The 18,603-nt window shown below is 41.8% G+C and overlaps 1 protein-coding gene across 1 annotated transcript in view; it reads left to right on the forward strand.

Annotated features, from left to right (window-relative positions):
- Positions 1–18,603, forward strand: part of ROR1 (receptor tyrosine kinase like orphan receptor 1) — a 411,073-nt gene that overhangs the window by 387,579 nt on the left and 4,891 nt on the right. The window contains exon 9 of the mRNA XM_034641368.1: positions 5,060–5,271. Within this exon, the coding sequence (XP_034497259.1) occupies positions 5,060–5,271 (212 nt within the window). The remainder of the gene's footprint in view (positions 1–5,059; positions 5,272–18,603) is intronic.

The raw sequence follows: 18,603 nt of genomic DNA on the forward strand, positions 1-18,603 counted from the left end.
TCCTTTTTATAGAGCAGAAAACTGAGGTCCTAAGAATTTATAGAAACTTAGAGTGAACTCATGTGGATTCCAGTTACGAGGATTTTTCTCAAGTGCTCAAAAATGAGCACTTATTGTGGTTAAAACATTGTGGTTATTGTGGTTAAAACATTTGCTGAAGAGGGGCACCTGGGTGGCTCAGTCAATTAAGCGTCTGCCTTCGGCTCAGGTTATGATCCCAGGATCCTGGGATCCAGCCCCACATCGTGCTCCCTGTTCAGGGGAGAGCCTGCTTCTCCCTCTCCTTCTGCTGCTCCCCTGCTGTTCTCTCTCTCTCTCTCTCTCTTTCTGTCAAATAAATAAATAAAATCTTTAAAAAAAATAGCTGAAGAGAGAAATTTTAATCACTATATATGGGCAATCAGAGTCTTTTTAAGAATTAATTTGAGAATACATAATACAGGTCATCTTCTTGGTATTTCCGTCATTAAATTGAAAGACCTAATGGTGGACCCAGTATACCAACTGAAGATCTGGTTAACACCTTTTCTCTTTTGGCTTCCAGGCGTATGTTTAAATATCACCGGTGCAGGCTCCTATCTGCTACAGACCCAGTGACTTTGTAGTTTTCAAATAATAGATGATAGCAATTCCTATTTGTTTTCAATGGTTTTTATTTCTTTTCAGACAAGATTATAATTCAGTGTGTTTGTTTGTTTAATTATTTTCGGAATTCTAAGGTTCTGTAAGATTTCTTCCCCACCTTTGCCAAATTGAAGATCTAAGGATTTTTTTGTTTTAACTCAAAGTAATATCCCAGATGATGTTTCACTTTATGAAAGTACTTCTTGAATAAGAAATCATGTTTACCTTGTTTTAAGCCTCAGGATAAGAAAGGAGTATTTTCTCCCTTATATTTAATTACTAATCAAAGTATTGAATATCTTTGTAGAAATAAAATAGGAATGTCAGATGTGAACTGTGATACCAAATTGTTGATTTTTAAAAGGAAATTAATCATGTGATCCAGACTACATAGTTGGTTTCAAAAATCCCAAGTATTTAACTTGATGTAACTAATATGTGCATTTAACTTTTAAGCTATTTTGAAGCTATTTTGAAGCATTAAAAATCTTCACCGTTCTAATTTCCAGCCAGGTTTCTTTGTAATGCACTGAGGGTGTCCATTACCCTTGAAAGTGAATAGTAAGAAGTGTCCATTGTTCTAATGTGATTCTGTTTAATAGTGTGATCCCCACCAGATATTAGCCCTCATTAAAGGGAGCCTTGTAATCTTAAGGACAATGATGAAGAACAATTCCATACAGTATTTTGATTTTTATTAGTAATATAATTTTGAAAGCATAGAAGCACTGAAGACAGATAGGCTTGCATTCCAGCCCAGACTCCACCACTTTCTGGTTTTGTCAAATTATTTGTTCGTTCTTTTTTTTTTTTTAAGATTTTATTTATTTATTCATTTGACAGAGATAAAGACAAACAGCGAGAGAGGGAACACAAGCAGGGGGAGTGGGAGAGGAAGAAGCAGGCTCACAGCAGAGGAGCCTGATGTGGGGCTCGGTCCCATAATGCCGGGATCACGCCCTGAGCCGAAGGCAGACGCTTAACCGCTGTGCCACCCAGGCGCCCCTATTTGTTCTTTCTTAGTTTTAATTTGTCCACATGTAAAATCGAGAGGACACCAAGTACCCGGTTAAAGTGATGAATAAAAATGTGAGGCTGTTAAAAAGAGCTTGAACAAATGTTAGTTTTCTGATCTTCTGTAAGGTTAGTTGTTCTGTGGATTGTTTTTACATGAAGTTTTTTGAGCCAGACTGACTCCCTTCTGGCCTAATGCGGAGAGAGGTGCGTGGGCAAGTAAGTGTTCCGTATCTCAGGTGGACAAGAGGCCGGAATTTGTTTTCAGTCACTTCCAACATGGCCGCGTATTGTTCTGCTTGATTATTTCCCTTGGCAAGAAGACGCTGTGGGCTCATTTGCATATCCTCCGTGTAATCAGCAGGAGCCAAGTTTGCCTGTCTGTAAAGGATTCAGCTTCTTAAAGTTTGTTCTGGTGCAGACCCACAGGGACATTTGTCCCAGACCTCCCGTTCACAATCGCAGGCGTTCCATGAATAATCTAATACGGAATGAGTACAGAATAGACTCCTTTGTTTGCCAGACAGGTGAGAGCCCTACTTTCTCTTGTTGCTGAAAATCTGGGCCAGAAAAATGACTAGCGTTACATGAGTACTAAATTAACCTCATTCCTTTGTAATTGTTACCCTCATAATGATTTCACTGAAAATCCAAGAATAACAAGAGGGATTCCCCATCCCACCCCTACCCCCCAGGCCCGGCACACACTAGGGTACTGAGAAATTTGGAAGTGTTTTTATAATGTTAATAATCATAGCATCCGACAATTGTGTGGAAGTTTTCAATTTTCTGAAGTTTTGTCATGAACATTATCTCTCACACAAACCAAACAGATTAAAGCAAATAGAGCAATCATTCCCCTTAAGTAAATGAGGAGATGGGGGTCAGAGAGGTTGTTTCCTGCTTAAGGTTATTTAAAATTCCCTGCCCAAAGTTTTTATCTCTGAATCCTTTTCTACGCTAAGGGCTAAACATCAAGTGACTGAGCTGTAATAGGTACTAGAGTAGATAACTTCCTCTGTTCCTTCATTTGCAGTTTACAACAACCCTACGAAATAGGTATTACTCTTCGCATTTTGCAGATGGGTTTGCTTAGAGAGGCTAAGTGCCTTCTGAAGGTTGCACAGATGACGACAAAGGCAGTCTTCAGAGGTTTCTGAATCTAAGACACACCGTTCCTTTATTCTGCTATATTGTCTCTAAAGTGTCTACATAGAGAGACAGATCTTAGATAGACGATCTATTCTGGATCTATTATATTCTTGGTATAGAAGATCTATCTATCTGCTAGGCCCTGTGGTAAGCACTTTTCCATGTGATTTCTTTTCTCTCTGTCCATCCACCCATAGACATTCAGACACGATCCTTACAAAACTGAGAATAGTTCCTAGGATGAGAACGACTAGAATGGCCTCCAGAGACGCCTGGGTTAGGTGTTACCTGCCTCTGTATAAAGTGGGGAGTGCGAAAGCTTCCGTGTCCTTCCCCACTGTTCAAACCTCCCTCATCCTTCATACCTTTGTGAAACAAGAGAAGTCCTACCATGAGGAAATGGGTGCCAAACAACAACCATTCTCAAATTCCTGGCAGTGGAGTGGGGTGTCTAGAGCAGGAGATATGAAGCAAGACCAACTGGGGAGAGGACCCAGCTTTTTAATTACTAGCTGCATATCCTGGGGCAGGTTACTTAACCACTCTGTCCCCTCAGCTTCCTCACCTGTGAAAAATGGGCATAAGGATGGCACCTGCCTCACATGGGGTTGGTTGTGAAAATAAAATTAATGACTTAATGAAAAGTGCTTCCAACAGTACCTAGCCCATATTAATAATAATAGCTAACATGACTTTGTTCTAGAAACACTCAGCAAATACTAAAACCGTTATTTTTAGTATACTCAATAAGTAGATATTACTCTTCGCCAAGCCTCTCTGAGGGTTAACCCACAGCACAGCCCCCTCCTACTTCGTGTGTTGAGTCTGTTTGTGTCGGAAGAAGGCAGTGTGATTTAGTTACTACTACATCTCGCTGGACAACAGGTCCCCAAAGCAAGTGTGTGCAGGCATAAACTCTGTATTGTGTATTCTCATTGATATGTACTAAGGAAGCTCGCGATTTAGAGGGACGTTGGGTCTCTTGACCACGCTAGTCCTACTTCCCTTGTCACATTTCCGACAACATATTGTAATTATCTTTTCTCTGTTTTCTTTCCCCAACCATGAGCTCCTGAAAGGCAAAGGACACACGGTATTTAATTTTATATTCCCAGTACCTAGAATAGTGCTTGGCGGTAGTACCGTTTGTTTATTGACTTGCTGAACAAGTGGGCGGATGAGAGAATGGACGCATGGTTAATTCTAGGTTAAGTAAATAATCAGCTCCAAATTTGGGGTCAATCTGAATTTTCACACTTCGGATTTTCGTAAAGCAAGATAGTTGATGAGTTTATTGGTGAACAGGGCATGTATTATATAACCCCTCTAATTATTGCCCATCATTCTTGTTTGTTTTGTCAGTCAAATAATTTATTATCATACGCCCAAAGTATTTGAAGGTCAGACTCAAATTGATTTTTTAAAAGTATGCCTCATGTCCTTCTATACATATTATATTCTCTTCCAAGCAATGGTAAAGTAGATATATAAGATTACAAAAATATACTTCAGAGTGTTAGCACTCATAATTCCTGGGTTCATATGAAATCATTTAGGAAGAATTCTGGGGTTTCAAAAAATGTCAAGTAATTCAATGATGCTGTGCTGGAGGGAATTGTTGACACCGTCCAAAATAGATACTTCACTTTTGCAGGTGAGAAGTGAGGCCCCAAGAGGTGAACGATTAGTTCAAGGTCACACAGCTCATCAGAGACTGAGTCGGGTCCCCCATATTTTCAGGCCAGTGGTTTTGTGGACCCTGGGACCAGGATTCTTGAGTGACGTTGATTCTGGAAGATGCAGGACTGGCCCTTTAAGTTCAAACCAGCCAAGACAAGGGCATGATTTCTGGAAGAGCGCATTGTAGTGGTTGATCTGGGCTAGGAGCCAATGGAAGAAGAGCCCTGTGGTCCCCATGAATGCTCTTGGGTATATACAGTCCATTCCTGAGACGTCTAACTTTGAAGGTGTCAGGGCAATGCAGGTCTGCTGCTAAAGAGAGGCAACATCAGAGCGGGACCCACACACATGCAAAGGCTTCACAATTTTTAGGCCTCTGCAATTTTTAAACACTTGAACTTTAAACTTTTAAACTTCAATAAATTATGTTGAAGGTTTGATAGAAACAAATTGTAATAAGCAATGGTTCCTTTTTTCTCTGGGGAATTTGTGTGTATAGAAGAATCGGAGGTCATTTTCAACTATGAGATGTAATATCATACATGTTATTGGAACTAGTGTGACTTTTGCTCTTTATTTCTGTACCCAGATTCGAAGGATTCCAAGGAGAAGAATAAAATGGAAATCTTGTACATACTGGTGCCAAGTGTTGCAATTCCTCTGGCCATTGCTTTGCTCTTCTTCTTCATCTGTGTCTGCCGCAATAACCAGAAGTCCTCGTCACCTCCTGTCCAGAGGCAACCGAAACACGTCAGAGGCCAAAATGTGGAGATGTCAATGCTGAATGCATATAAACCCAAGGTAAAATTAGCAGGACAGGGCTGCATAGATTCTGTAGGTTTCAGGTCAAAGCAAAAATGACCACCCTCCCCAGCTTAGAAGTCAAATGATCCAGACTCAGAGTTTACAAGCTCAGGAGTTCAGTTTCAGCATAACTGTACCTCTCTACGCTTATCCCAGGGAGCTGGAACATTCTTTCATCAGTGTGCCCACGTCAGTGTTGGGCCAGCCCCATCACTGCCTTACCATGGGGTCTGGGCTAGAAAGAATCCTTAGGACCTCATCTCTCCTAAGGATTCAGAGTGTGAGCTATTTTGCAAAATTGCAAAGAAGGAAAGACCATACTCTTACAATCAAACAGGAAGAGTTGAATGGAGAGAAAAAGAAAATAAACGTGGTTTACTCACTTTACTGTCAAAAAATCCTCCATATTGCACAGTAGCGTGCATAGATTGTACACTTGAGAACGGTAAGTTTTATGTGATGTGCTTTTTTGCCACAACAACAAAACCTAAGTCCTAACCTAGGAGCTCAGTTAGGTTAAATGCCTAACCTAAATCCATTTCTCTTTGGTTTAAGCATAATTAAGGAGAAGTGTTGTCCCTTTCTATAATCTTTGAATGCTGTCTTATGATCGCCCACCTTAGCCTCATCTCTGTGCTAAATCAGCCCACTTCCTTTTAGTTTTTCGTCCTCATCTTTCAACACGTGGGTTGCTCCAGGTCTTGGCAAGGAACCCAGGGTCACCAGCCCTTACCTTAAATGGAGCACACACACCACATCTTGAAGCTGAAATACAACAGAGGCTTTTTCTCCAGAAAGCCAGAACCTCAATCCCAGGCCTCTCAGCAAAGAGATTTCATTTAAATAATTTAGAAGGTATCCAAAAAGCCTGTCTTTTCTTCTTATTCCAACTCCATAGGACGTTCATTCACTCATTCTACAAATATTTATCTTCTCCATGGGTTAGTGACCATATTATTTGTTTGACCTTCCTAAAGAGAAGATGCATCTCTTTAATAAAATTTTAGGGGAAAACGTCTTCACACTCAAATTAACTAATCCTTTTAACTAATTAGTAGAATTGCCTATTGGGACCGACTCATAGCCCTCATTTGATTTTAGTCTGCTTTGTGGTTGGACTTTTTTTTTTTTTTAATTTAAAAAGTCTTAAAACATGTTTCGGTTGTAATCATATTTGTTGGTAAGGTTTAGATTTCTTAAGTGTTAAAAATTCATTTTTAAGTATTCTGTCCCAAGCAAAACCGCAGTTCTCTTAAGTGTGAATTCTTACCTTTAAAAAAAAAAAAAAAACCCAAAGACCCTGAAGACCCCAGTGTTCGCTAGGTTGGGGGACAGGTAGAAGTGGAGGTTCAGTTGTTTCTGACATCCTAGCTGCCACCTAGCCGGCTTACATACACTGCAGCATGTTAGAGAACATCACATTTAAACCTTACAAGGGAGTAGAAGAAAAGAGAGGGGTTAATATTCTACGTTCATGAGGTAACAGCCAGTTGACCTTTTACATTTCCCAGGCTTCAAAGTTCTAGTGCAATGGTCTTTTTCTGTGAGACTCTCTCCCTGTCACTTCTGTTATTAAACATTGAGAACCCTTAGAAATTCAAGAACTCTGGACAGGAGAGAGACCCAGATCAGCTCAGTCGCAGCTGTCGCCTTGCCGCTGCCACCATCCCAGAGAGGCAGTTTCCTCCGTGCTGCGGCAGGAACCATGAGAAGATTTCTTTCCATTTGGGAGAATGGTCAATTGTGTAGGTCAGCCTCAGTCTGCAACTCAATTCCATTATTAGCAGAGGTTTTTTTGCAAAGCATGATGTCCAAGAGACATGATGTTTTGGATTTATGCAGTCTTTCAAATAGAGATCTCAGGGAGCTTTGTGGCATAAATAGAAAAAGCTAATGCATGTTGAGGGATACAAATTGTCAGGAACTCTCCCAGGAGCTTTCATATTCATCATCTCATTTAAATCTCACAGCTATTCTATAATACAGGAGGTGCATATTGCTACTGTACAACCAGGGTAACTGAGACTCCTACAGATTAAGTAATTTGTCCAAAATCAAAGAGCTAGAGATTGGAAGAGATGAAATGTGAACATAGGATTTTTCATGACTAAATATAGTCCTTGCACTCGCCTGACCCCGTAATAACTTTTTCACAGAACAAATCATGCTGGGAAGAGAGAGTGGGAGGGGGTCAGGCAAACAACTGACTATGATTCCATTTGATCAGTTTGGGCTGAACACTAACCACAGGCATCACCCTGGCTTGTGATAAATCCTTAAGAGTCTTGTGTAACAGTCACACGTCTAAATGACATAGCTCCAAACCTGCCAAAGGCATGTGAAATTTGGCCAGACCCATAACAGTCCTCTATCCTCCATGGTCATAGAGACACACGTAAGATATACTGGGACAAATTTTCCCAAAGACTTGGTGAAGTAAACATTGTTTTCATCATTTCTGAAGTGTCCCTTGCAAAATCTCCCAGTGCCAAGATTTCTCCAACACAAGGCTTAAAATTTAGCCTTAAACAGCTCTCAAGTAATTCTGAACCACACTGTAAGGAGGAATGGCTCAAGTATCTTTGATGGGGTTGAGTAGGGGAAAAGAAACAACAAAAACAAATGCTCACTCTTTTTCTCTTATTCTCTTCTGAGATTTGGCTCCAATCAAATTTGAGTTATTCTGTTGTTTGTTTTGGTTCTTACTGAGTGCCTTTCCTGGAAAAAGCACAAAGGACTTCATAGACCTTAAAGAAAATTCCTAACTGTAAACAGTCAATCTCTTAAAGTGCTTTGAAAGGTCACTGACACATAAATATTACATGTACCTATAAAAGCTAGAAGGAAGGAACACACATAAGAAAGAAAGAGGGGGAAAAAAGTCCTGAAAACAAACACCCTACCAGGGTAAAATCAAAAGGATATTTGGAGGGCGGGGTGTTAAAGAATAAAGCATGGAAGCTGGTAAGCTCGAGCTTTCCACTACTTTTCCTTGGTCAGTTCAAAAGTCAGAGGCTCCAGGATTTTTATTGATCCAAATGAATACGCCCTTCAGAGTTTAAACTGCTTCTCTCTCTCTCTCCACTTGCTGAGCTGCTAAAATCCTCCCCGCTCCCCCAAGTGTTTGCATGAAGAAGAGGTTCCTCAAGGAGATTAGAAACCCATACCTTTCAGTGGGGACAAGAGTAGTCACGGACAGACTGGTTGACAGACCGGCCTGGGTCCCCAGAGAGGTGGATGAGGTTTGAGTTTCCCGCTGATCTGTGGGGAAAGGAAGTCAGTGGACCAGGGAGGCATCTCAGCGCCGAGCCATGAACAGCCAGGAACTGAGATGCTCCTCTGGCTCCAACCCCCCCACCCCCCCACCGCCCGCCCTGTGGCTCTGAGAAGCCGCTTGGCCTCTGAGTCTCACTTTTCTCAGCTGTTCAGAAAATGAAGTCGACCCTGTTCGTATAAGGTACTGTTCATTTGTTTTCCTTTTATTTGTTCAGCAGGAGATTTCAAGCCATTCAGGTGGATAAGATAACCTCGGCTCTTTCCCGTCTTTAAAATTCCTGATAAGTATTATAGCAATGCGTGAACTAAGCAGGATTTTTCTATATTGCATTACATATTTTACGATCCGAGTGGGTGTTTTTTAAGAGTACTGTGGAAAATGAACCTTCTCCAAGAAGCCTGGGAAACCCTAACTTCCCTTCTCCACGATTCTTTTCCTTTGCCCCCCTCCCCCACTCCCTAGTTGTGTAGTATCTGTATGGAGAAAAGGCTGTGGAGCACTCTCCTTGGGGAGTGAGAAAAGTGCCAGAGCCTCCCACTCAAACACAGCAGAGGGGGTGAGGGCTTCTGTCCTTCCCTACATGACTCACCTACCTGGGACTCAGGCACACAGAGAAGTTAAGAGGTGGAGGAGTTTGAGAATGGGGGACAAAGAACACTGGGGTGGCGATTTGGGAGGGCCACAGCCAAAGCCTGAATAGGACTGTGGGTCAGACTCCTGCAGCTCCGGGCTGGTATAAGAAACACTTGGGGGGGGGCGCCTGGGTGGCGCAGTCCTTAAGCGATTGCCTTTGGCTCAGGGTGTGATCCCGGCATTGTGGGATCGAGTCCCACATCAGGCTCTTCCACTATGAGCCTGCTTCTTCCTCTCCCACCNTCTCCGGGCTGGTATAAGAAACACTTTGGGGGGGGAGGGCGCCTGGGTGGCGCAGTCCTTAAGCGTCTGCCTTTGGCTCAGGGTGTGATCCCGGCGTTGTGGGATCGAGCCCCACATCAGGCTCTTCCACTATGAGCCTGCTTCTTCCTCTCCCACTCCCCCTGCTTGTGTTCCCTCTCTCGCTGGCTGTCTCTATCTCTGTCAAATAAATAAATAAAATCTTTAAAAAAAAAAAAAAACACTTGGGGGAAAGCAGGATTTGGCTCATGTTCTAAAGCTGGTGACTCTATTTTATTTCTCAGTTTACCCCCATCTCTTGCCAACTTCTTGGTTTCTTCATTTCCAGGCAATTCCTCTCTCCTTTCCTTTTCAGCCAAAGTAGTTGCTGAATGTACTGACACTTGATTATCTTCTCTGGGCCTGCGCCTTTTGCCAGCAACATGCTTCCATCTAAAAAGCCTTTCTGTGGTCTGGCTTTCCCTTTGAACCCCTGGCCTTACCCAGTGTCACCATACTTGGTGCTAAAATGTCCTCAATAGCTTTAACACTCAATCCTTAAAGCCTTTGTCTCCCCAGACTTCTGAGCTCATCATTCTAGTGACAGGGCCCTCTAGGGAATCACCAGTGATGTAATTCAATCCAATGGCCTTTTCCAAGTCTTTATCCTCTTTGATTTCTCTGGAGCCTTGGATATTCTGAACCACCATCTTGAAATACTTTTTCTCTTGGCTTTCCTCCTATCTCCTCTGTTTCCTTCACTAGCTCCTTCGGTTCCTCTTTTCCTCTCTCCCTCCTCCCCCTCTTCTCTCTCTCTCTCTCTGTCTCTCTCTCTCTCTCATGCTGATTTCATCCTCTGGCATTGCTTTTGCTCCCACTCGATATACATTCCCCAATCTGGAAGGACCAATCTCAAGTTACAAAATTCTTCCTCCCAGTGCCTAAGGATCCATACTCTCTGGGCCTAACTTACCTTACCAGCCACATTTTTTTCTTAGTCTATTTCTGGGAGGTAGTTTGATATACTCCAAAGGGCAAGGACTGTAAGGAGAGAGAGATATTTAACAAATCTCAACTCCATTGATTATTGGCCATGAGGTCTTAAGCAAATTCTCTGAACCTTTGTTTTCTCCCTTGTAAAACAAGGACAGAAATAGTATTTAGAGATTTTGTTTTCTTATTTGGAGGTTCTAGCAGGGGAGCACAGCTACTCGTATACCCTCGACCAAAGAACGGTCCTCCTCTATCGGGGAAGGTCATCCTCTTTGACCGAGCGCGCAACTTCAGGGGGATGTGCGTGGAGCACTAAGGGAAGGAAAAAGGGGATACCCCCCCCAGGCAACCAGATCAGCCAAATCAGTCCTGGCGATCAAGGGGGTGACAGTTGTCGCAGCCAGATCACCGCCACATCCAATCTTCTTGGCACTTTGAGATAGCGTATCTGGTACTTCACAGGTGCTCAATAGCTAGAAGTGACTATTATTTTTGTTCCAGTGATGATATGAACAACCGCAAATATTTTAATCAACTACCAAATGCTGTTGATTATCCTATGCTGTGCACAGGATAATATGGGTGTGAGGAAGCTCTAGGATCCAGCAGCCCACATTACCTGGGGTGAGGACAGAAGCACGGGAAGCACACAGCAAAGATACTGGAGGGAGCTCTGTGGATGGCTCTGGTATCCCATTCCTATTCGGTTTGCATAAATGTCCCTGCCCCATACCCTGTTGACACCCTGGGTAAAATCCATCAGGGTGGAGAGGGTCTAATAGTTCGGGCTGGGAGGCTGTCCAGTATGGAGCCTCAGTGCCAATCTATGCCTGTAGAAGCTTGACTTCCGGGGAGAATGAGTAGCAGAAGTGGGTATATTATAAGTGGTATTACAAAAAAGCTAAAGTACATCACATGCATTATCTCAGTGGGATCTCTCTTATGATCTTATGAAGGAAGAGCTAATTTGAGCCTAATCTGGGAGTGAGAAAACTTGAACCCTGGTCTGCCCAGGTCCAGAGCCCAGGTGCATCTCCATAGCTTCTCCATGGCACTCTACTGCCTTAGTTCTGAGGCTGACCCAAACACCTGAGCTCAAGCTATGAGCACTGGTGACTCAAGCTGACATTGGAAGTTCTGGCCTCTGTTCTGCCTGTTTCCAGGCAGGATTGAACCTCTCCCATTGACATTATCAAGTAACCACCACAGAATCAACCCTGGTCACCACCAAACATTCAAACTAACCATCAGAAAGTGACATGACAGAGAAAAGAACTGCTTCCGAAGATAAATCACTTCCATAGAAGTATAGCTGAACTCTGGGCAAATGGGGCAGACTGTTAGTTGAAACTCCCTCCAGAATTTGATGGCATAAGCTGGAAGGCACTTATTTCGGCTGTAGTCTTTGAAAATGTCCATAACCTCCCAAAATGAAATGGCTGGGGCCTTTAAGTTTTTAAGACATAATCATTTCCATTGAGGAGTAGAGCCAATTGTTTTGCAATTTGAACACTGTTTACCTCAGAACCAGTAAAATGCACAAGAATGGAAAATAGGCTTTGGAGTCAAGCAGATTCCTGTCAACAGCTAAGTCCAGTTACTAAGAAATCTCTATTTTCTGTACTCTCCAGGGCTGTTTTGTCCCACTCAGGCAAAGGCTGCTGTGGAAAGGTTCTGTTCATTTGTCCCAGTCAATTAATGGAGACAACAGAGAATCAACCAGAGTAAGGTCTAGATTAGAGACCAGAGAGCAATTATACCTTGACATTCCACTTTTATACCAGTGGGATTTATGCTTTTAAAGTTATGGAGCCCTTCGAGGCTGAAAATGAAAACTGACAATTATTCCCGGATAAATGTTCCAGCTTTGCAGTCAGACATACTGAATTTGCATCTTGGCATCACCTCTTGATCTGTGGGCTTCTTTAGGCAAGCCGCTTAACCTCTGAATGTCTTCATTTCCTAATCCATAAAATGGGGACATCATAGTATGGCGCTCACAGGATTGGGATGAAGTTTGAATGAGTTGATGCAGTCAGCACTGAGAGAATAAACAAAGGGAATGTGAAGTCGTCGCTAGGAAGACAGGCTCTGCTATCTGACATAACAATCCGACCAGCTATGGGATCACTTAACCACTCTGTTTCTCAGGGTTTCCATCTGTAAAATGGGGGTAATAGTCATAGTGACCAATTTCCTGGGTTTACTGTAAGGATGAAAATCATAGGCATTGTTGCGGTGTCCGTGTCTGGCACGGCGCAAGGCTTCAATACCTGGTAGCTATTATCAAACTTGAGTACAGACATCTAGGGTAGGAGCTGTGTCTTCACTCTTCATGCTTCTTGCATGGGTCCTCATGTACTATTCCATACTTATGCTCTTTGGTATACAGTATCCATTGACTGTCTGATACAACCAGCTATTTAAAAAGATCCCACACCACTGGCTACCCATGAAAATAGAATAAACTGATGACATAGCCCAAGGTATAGAGTGATTTAATTTCAAAACCTTGAATCTCACTGAGACAGCAGCAGACTATAAACACAGTAAATACCAGCCAGTGGTTCTTATATTTACTTTAGCTGGCATTCCCAAAGCGTCTTCTGAAGCCAAGTGCTATTTTCTTTGGCTCCTGGAAGTCAGAATTGCCCAACCAGGTCCTTCAGACACATTGTAGTCATTCGTCGTGCTAGGAGCAGAGATCCGGACCACTAGTAATTGTCTGTTCCAGAAAGCCATATTCACTTATTCCAGTGGTTCTCACAGTGAAGCCTCCAGTTCGGGAACATCCTCATCACCTGGACTTCTCAGAACTGCAGGATCTCAGACCTACAGAATCAGAAACCCTGGGATCGGGTCCCAGCAATCTGTGTTTTAACAAGCCTTCCAGGGGCTTCTAATGCCTGCTGTGAAGTAGCCTGTGCTGGTTAGTACTTGAGAATCAGACAGCAAGCAAATCCCCAGGGAATACAGATCTCAGGAGAACTGTGCTTCCAAAGAGAAAAAGGACCTGGTGATGTCCTATTACCCCAAATCCCACTCTGATTCTAATGAGGCTGAGGAACCAATGCCCCAGTGTGGAACCTGCTCTTCTCTGGAAGACACCTGGTTCCCACCAGAACTGGCAAATGTACAGCAAATGAGATTTTGAAAAGGCAGGCATCCTGGAGCATGAGGGCATGGGAAGGGAACCAGGAGAGGGACTACAGGGGATGGTTTGAGTCAGTCGTATGAATAGAATTTCAGTTCTTTTCAGCATCTGTTGTTGGAGTCCCCTTCCTGTCCTGGAGAACCACCCTGGGCTGTATTCCCCTCCACCTCATGTCAGCCTTTTCTCTGTGTCCAACTTCAAGTGGGGCTCGAAAGTAAAGCATTCATACCCTGTCCAGGTTAGAAGCAAAAAGTCATAAATGCATGGATCCACGAAGCACACAAATGCAGGCCATCATGACATCCTCACCTCATCTCCTCCAGCAATCACTTCTGTAAAGTGAACAGGAAATGGCAGGTTGGTTGTTAAGCTGTGTCACCCAGAGGAATCATTTCGAATGTATTATCACCAAAGGTGTAACTTCCCAAAGGTAGAAGGAGATAAATCATCGAGTCTGTCTTCCTTATCCATCTGCCACCTACATAACGATAATTTTTTTAAAAACTCTACCCATAGTCCCTTGCTTTCATCTGTAAAGGTCATAGATCTAAAAGGATCCCATGTCCCCATTTAGTATTTGTCACTCAGGTGAAGGAAGGCACCAGCATCAGCCTGGCCTCCATCAGCAATTTAGACAGGACTACAATAGTCACATCTGACTCACAGCTAAATGACAGTCATCTAGAATGTTCTCCCTTCATTTTCCTTCTGTGAAGAGCTCATGTAAACTCTAATACAGTTGCTCTTCAAAAATGTCTAAGGGAAGAGGCAAATTTGCAGTTTAGAATCATGTATCAACTTCCACATCAACTGATTTTTCTCCCCCCCAATTATATAATTTTTAAAACCTCACTGAGGCAGATGTGTGTTTACTTTGAGAAGTAAAAATGTTAACATTTAAACTGAAAGCCTGTTTCAGTTTTAAGGTACTTAATTGCCTTACAGCATATCATAAACCGAGCCCATCTTGTCATTCAACTAATGGAGGGAGTGATAAAGAGATAGGAACCCGGGACCTTGTTCATTCCAGTTTTCCTTTGTACTTGGTTTACTTTGGCTCCGCGCCTCATGTGTATTTTACACTTCTTTACATTTTGTACATCCCTGTATGACAAATACTTGTCAAACAAAAACTAAACAGATTTATAACCCCTCAACTCGAAATGAGCCAAAATTGAACTGCCAAAACTTTATGACTTCATTTTCTTTCATAGGTTTCCACGACATTGGTTCAAACAGACAAACCCCACTTGAGGTCAAGCAGAGGTCATTTCACTTTCATTACTAAAATATAATTTACAATATGCCAGACCTAAACAAGTTTAGCCTAAAGGGTTTGTGTAATGTAAACCATCTGCTCCTCAACAATACAGCTCGTTTCCTGCCATCACTGTACAGTCTACTGACGGCTGCTTTAAGGGCTTTTATGATTTTTTAACTAGTTCAGGATTTATGTAAAATTTGAAAATGAGTCTGTAGTTAAGACACATTTGTACCGAGTAACTTGAGCATTTTAAAAATGCAAATCACTGTGTAAAGTGTTCCCCTGAAACCAAGCTCTGAGCAGTTTTTCTGGGTACTTCTAGGCTGGCTGCTGCACAGGTGTTCCGAGGAAAGGTTTTGGGAAGTCTGTCGTGTTCGTTGCCTTCTGTGCTTCTTTCCAAAACAAAATCCCCAAATTTGGGTATGAGTAGCTGTGGTGAACTGCTCCTTTCTTCTCTGGGCTAGAGAAGAGCTGGGACTATGTGCTGTACGGCCCACTGGGGACAAGTGGGGTCTGACAAGACACACTTGGGGTGAAAACATCCTCTCATGTGTCTGAACGGGGGGGGAAAAAGAGCAATTGTAACTCCGCCGAGTGACCACACACTGAAGGCTGGCCTCACAGCCCTATAAGGTGTCAGGCCCCAGGCTGAGCCTCCAGAGACCTTCTGTGCCAAACTGGGCTTGCCAGCCAGCAAACTTATCTGCTTTCAGACAGAACAGTGTGGCCCAAAACAGAAGGCCTTGCAGCACAAGTGCAGCTCTTTTTGGCTCTTCTAAAAAGTTCTTGATACTTTTCTTCTAAAAAGTTCTTGATACTTTTCAATCCTCTTTCTCCATCTGTAAAATGGTAAGAGTAAGAGTTCTTTTTTCCAAGGGCAAATAGAAGAGAACTAATGTGCTTACCTCAGTGGAAGGGAACGCAGCCAGTCTTCTTAGCCATGAAGCCTCAGGGGCCATGTGTCAGGCCGGTGCCAAAGTCCTGTCCACCTCTCTTCTTTCTCTTCCAGTCCCCAGAAGTTTGGCCAGCTCGCTTCCTTGTCCCTTCTGCCACCATCTACTCTTTCACGTGGGTTCTCACTCCCTCCACCTGTCTTCATCTCCCAGAATCCTAGAGGAGCCGGCCACTCCAATTGGACCCACCTTTGGCCTCCAAAACAAATTCTGTTTTGAGAGTGAAGATTTTTAAGATTTTAAGATTTTAGTTTTAAACCAACGACTACAGGAGAACAGGGAAGGGTTAATAGGAGGAAATTCAATGCATTTTTTAAAAAGAAAACATAAAGGGAATTAGAGAACACTATCTAGAATGACTTAAGGCTGTAAATGGATCTGAATCATTTGCATTTACTGCACTTGCTGGATTACTTCCATAATAAGGATAATAAGATTGATGTAAAGATCACTTACTAGGTGGAAACTGCTTTCATACGTTGTTGCATTTAATCCCTAGTGTAACTATGGAAGCTGCATATTATATTATTTCATGGATTGGAAATAGAGGCTCAGAAAAGTGAAGAAGCTCACCCAAGTTCAAGCTAAGATACAGGACCTACCTCAAAGGATTGTTGTCTTAAATGAGTTAATATTTAAGTGCTTAGAACAGTATCTAGCCTATTGTAAATGTTATGTAAGTAGTAACTAATATTAATAGAAAGCAACGGGTCCAAGATGCAAATTCAGATTGGCATGACTCCAGAGATCACACAGCTTGAATACCCTGCACTGCCTATGTGTTAGTTTCAGTGGGGGCAAGAGAAAGTAGTCCTAACTCCTCATTACATCAGTCTAATATTCCTTGAGTGTGGTTACTAATTCCGATTTTCCCTCACAATTTTTGTTACTCACATACCCTGTCTCACCAAAGCCTGGGTATCCTGGTTAGGTAGAAAAGTAAATAATAACGACTATGTCATTCAAGGGACCTTCACATAAATTGGATTCATTGAATCACTAGGAAAAATTGTGTTAGAAAACCCAACCTTAACAACATGCAGGAGAAATTCACCTTGGATTAGTCATCCCACACAAGCAAAATCATCTAAGTGCCACAAGAGAAAAAAGTAGGGTTGGTTCAAATGTTTCCTTTTCCCATCACCGGCATGCAGCGCTCCCAGAGGAACAATGTAGCTCCCATAAGAATCCAACCCCCATAAGCCAAAGGAAAAATAGTGGATGGACCTGTGATTATAAAAGAAATTTCCATATTCAGTCAGGTGGAAAGATTGGTCATATGTTTTTACTTTTTTACTTTTGTCTTGGTTCAAAAATTTTTAAGTATAAAAAAGCATGAAGTGAAAATCCTAGTTCCCACCTCTATACTCCCCCATAACCACTGCTGTTTCCTGAGTGTCCTTTCAGAGTTTCTTTCTATATATGCAAATAAACATAAATATATTCATTCTTTTTCACCTTCCCCTTCACACAAAAGCAGCATGCAGCATTAACTGTTCTTTTGCTTTTTATTTTTGACTTAGCAATAGGATTTTGGAGAACTTTCCATATTGGTACATAGAAAATATCCCCATTCTTAAACTATATAATACTCTATGTATTGGTTCTACCATAATTAATATAACCAGTTTCCTCTAGGTAGACCTTTAGATTGTTTCTTTTTTTATTTTTAAAGGAAGTTTTATTTTATTTTACTTTTTAGAGCAAGCTCGAGCAGCAGAGGGGGAAGGGGTGCACAGGGAAAGGAGGAAAGAGAATCTTAAGCCTGCCTATGGCACCCAGCACAGAGCCCAAAATGGGGCTTGGCTCAGGGCTTGATCTCATGACCCTAAGATCATGACCGGAGCTGAAATCAAGAGTCAGCTGCTCAACCAACTGAGCCACCCTAGTGCCCCCATTTAGGTTGTTTCTATTCTTTTGCCCCTACGATACTGTAATGAATAGGACTGGATCAATAAGCTTTTATTTACTGAACGTTTAAAACAATAAGTTACCATTACTTTCGACGGAAGTAACTTCCTGTAAGACATTTCTAAATACAAACCCCTTGAGATCTGCATAATGAATAAGTGAGATCTATTTCTAATAGGAAATATTATTTGCATGGGAAAATTAATGTTTCAAAATTGTCAATTTTATTTTGTCCTTTTAAGTATTTTGTTGCATGTTTATTTACACTTACATAATTAGTTAATGGGCATTTTGCCCTGGAAAATATCAGCCCAGAACAGAGCTAATCATCTTAAATTTTAAATTAATAGAGTTTGGATTAGAGAAATATTTTACTTAATCTTCTAAACTAAACTGTTGTTTTAAACTCTGTACAGAGAGCTCTGAATTCTGTATATATTTGCAACATTGTCAGCTTTAATTGGAATACTCAGAGTAGTATTCTTTTTCTTGAAAAATTTAAAGTGCAGGGATTATTTTTAAAATTAGTTTACGTACAAACACATTGCTTTAATGATTTTTTTCTTAACAAATTCATCTAGAAGTCAGGCTAGATTTGAAGTGAATTTCAAAAATTATTGCCAAGATCAAATGTGACAATTTAATACTTATTTTCATTGTAAGCTAGATGCTTTTCCCTGTCTCTCCTAGCATTAATTAGTAAACAACCCACTTGTGAAACTGTAGGGTTATCAGTTGGTATGAAGGGCAATGCCTCTCTTCAAGAAATTGAAGTCTGATTGAGAGGACAAAATATTCATTAAAAGAACAGCAACAGCAAGGTAACTTCTAAAATTTACATAGCACTTACCATGTGCCAGACATCATGCTGAGTACTTTATAAATGTTCATTTATTACAGGTTC

This window comes from Ailuropoda melanoleuca, chromosome 2 (genome assembly GCF_002007445.2).
Source record: "Ailuropoda melanoleuca isolate Jingjing chromosome 2, ASM200744v2, whole genome shotgun sequence".
NCBI lineage: Eukaryota > Metazoa > Chordata > Mammalia > Carnivora > Ursidae > Ailuropoda > Ailuropoda melanoleuca.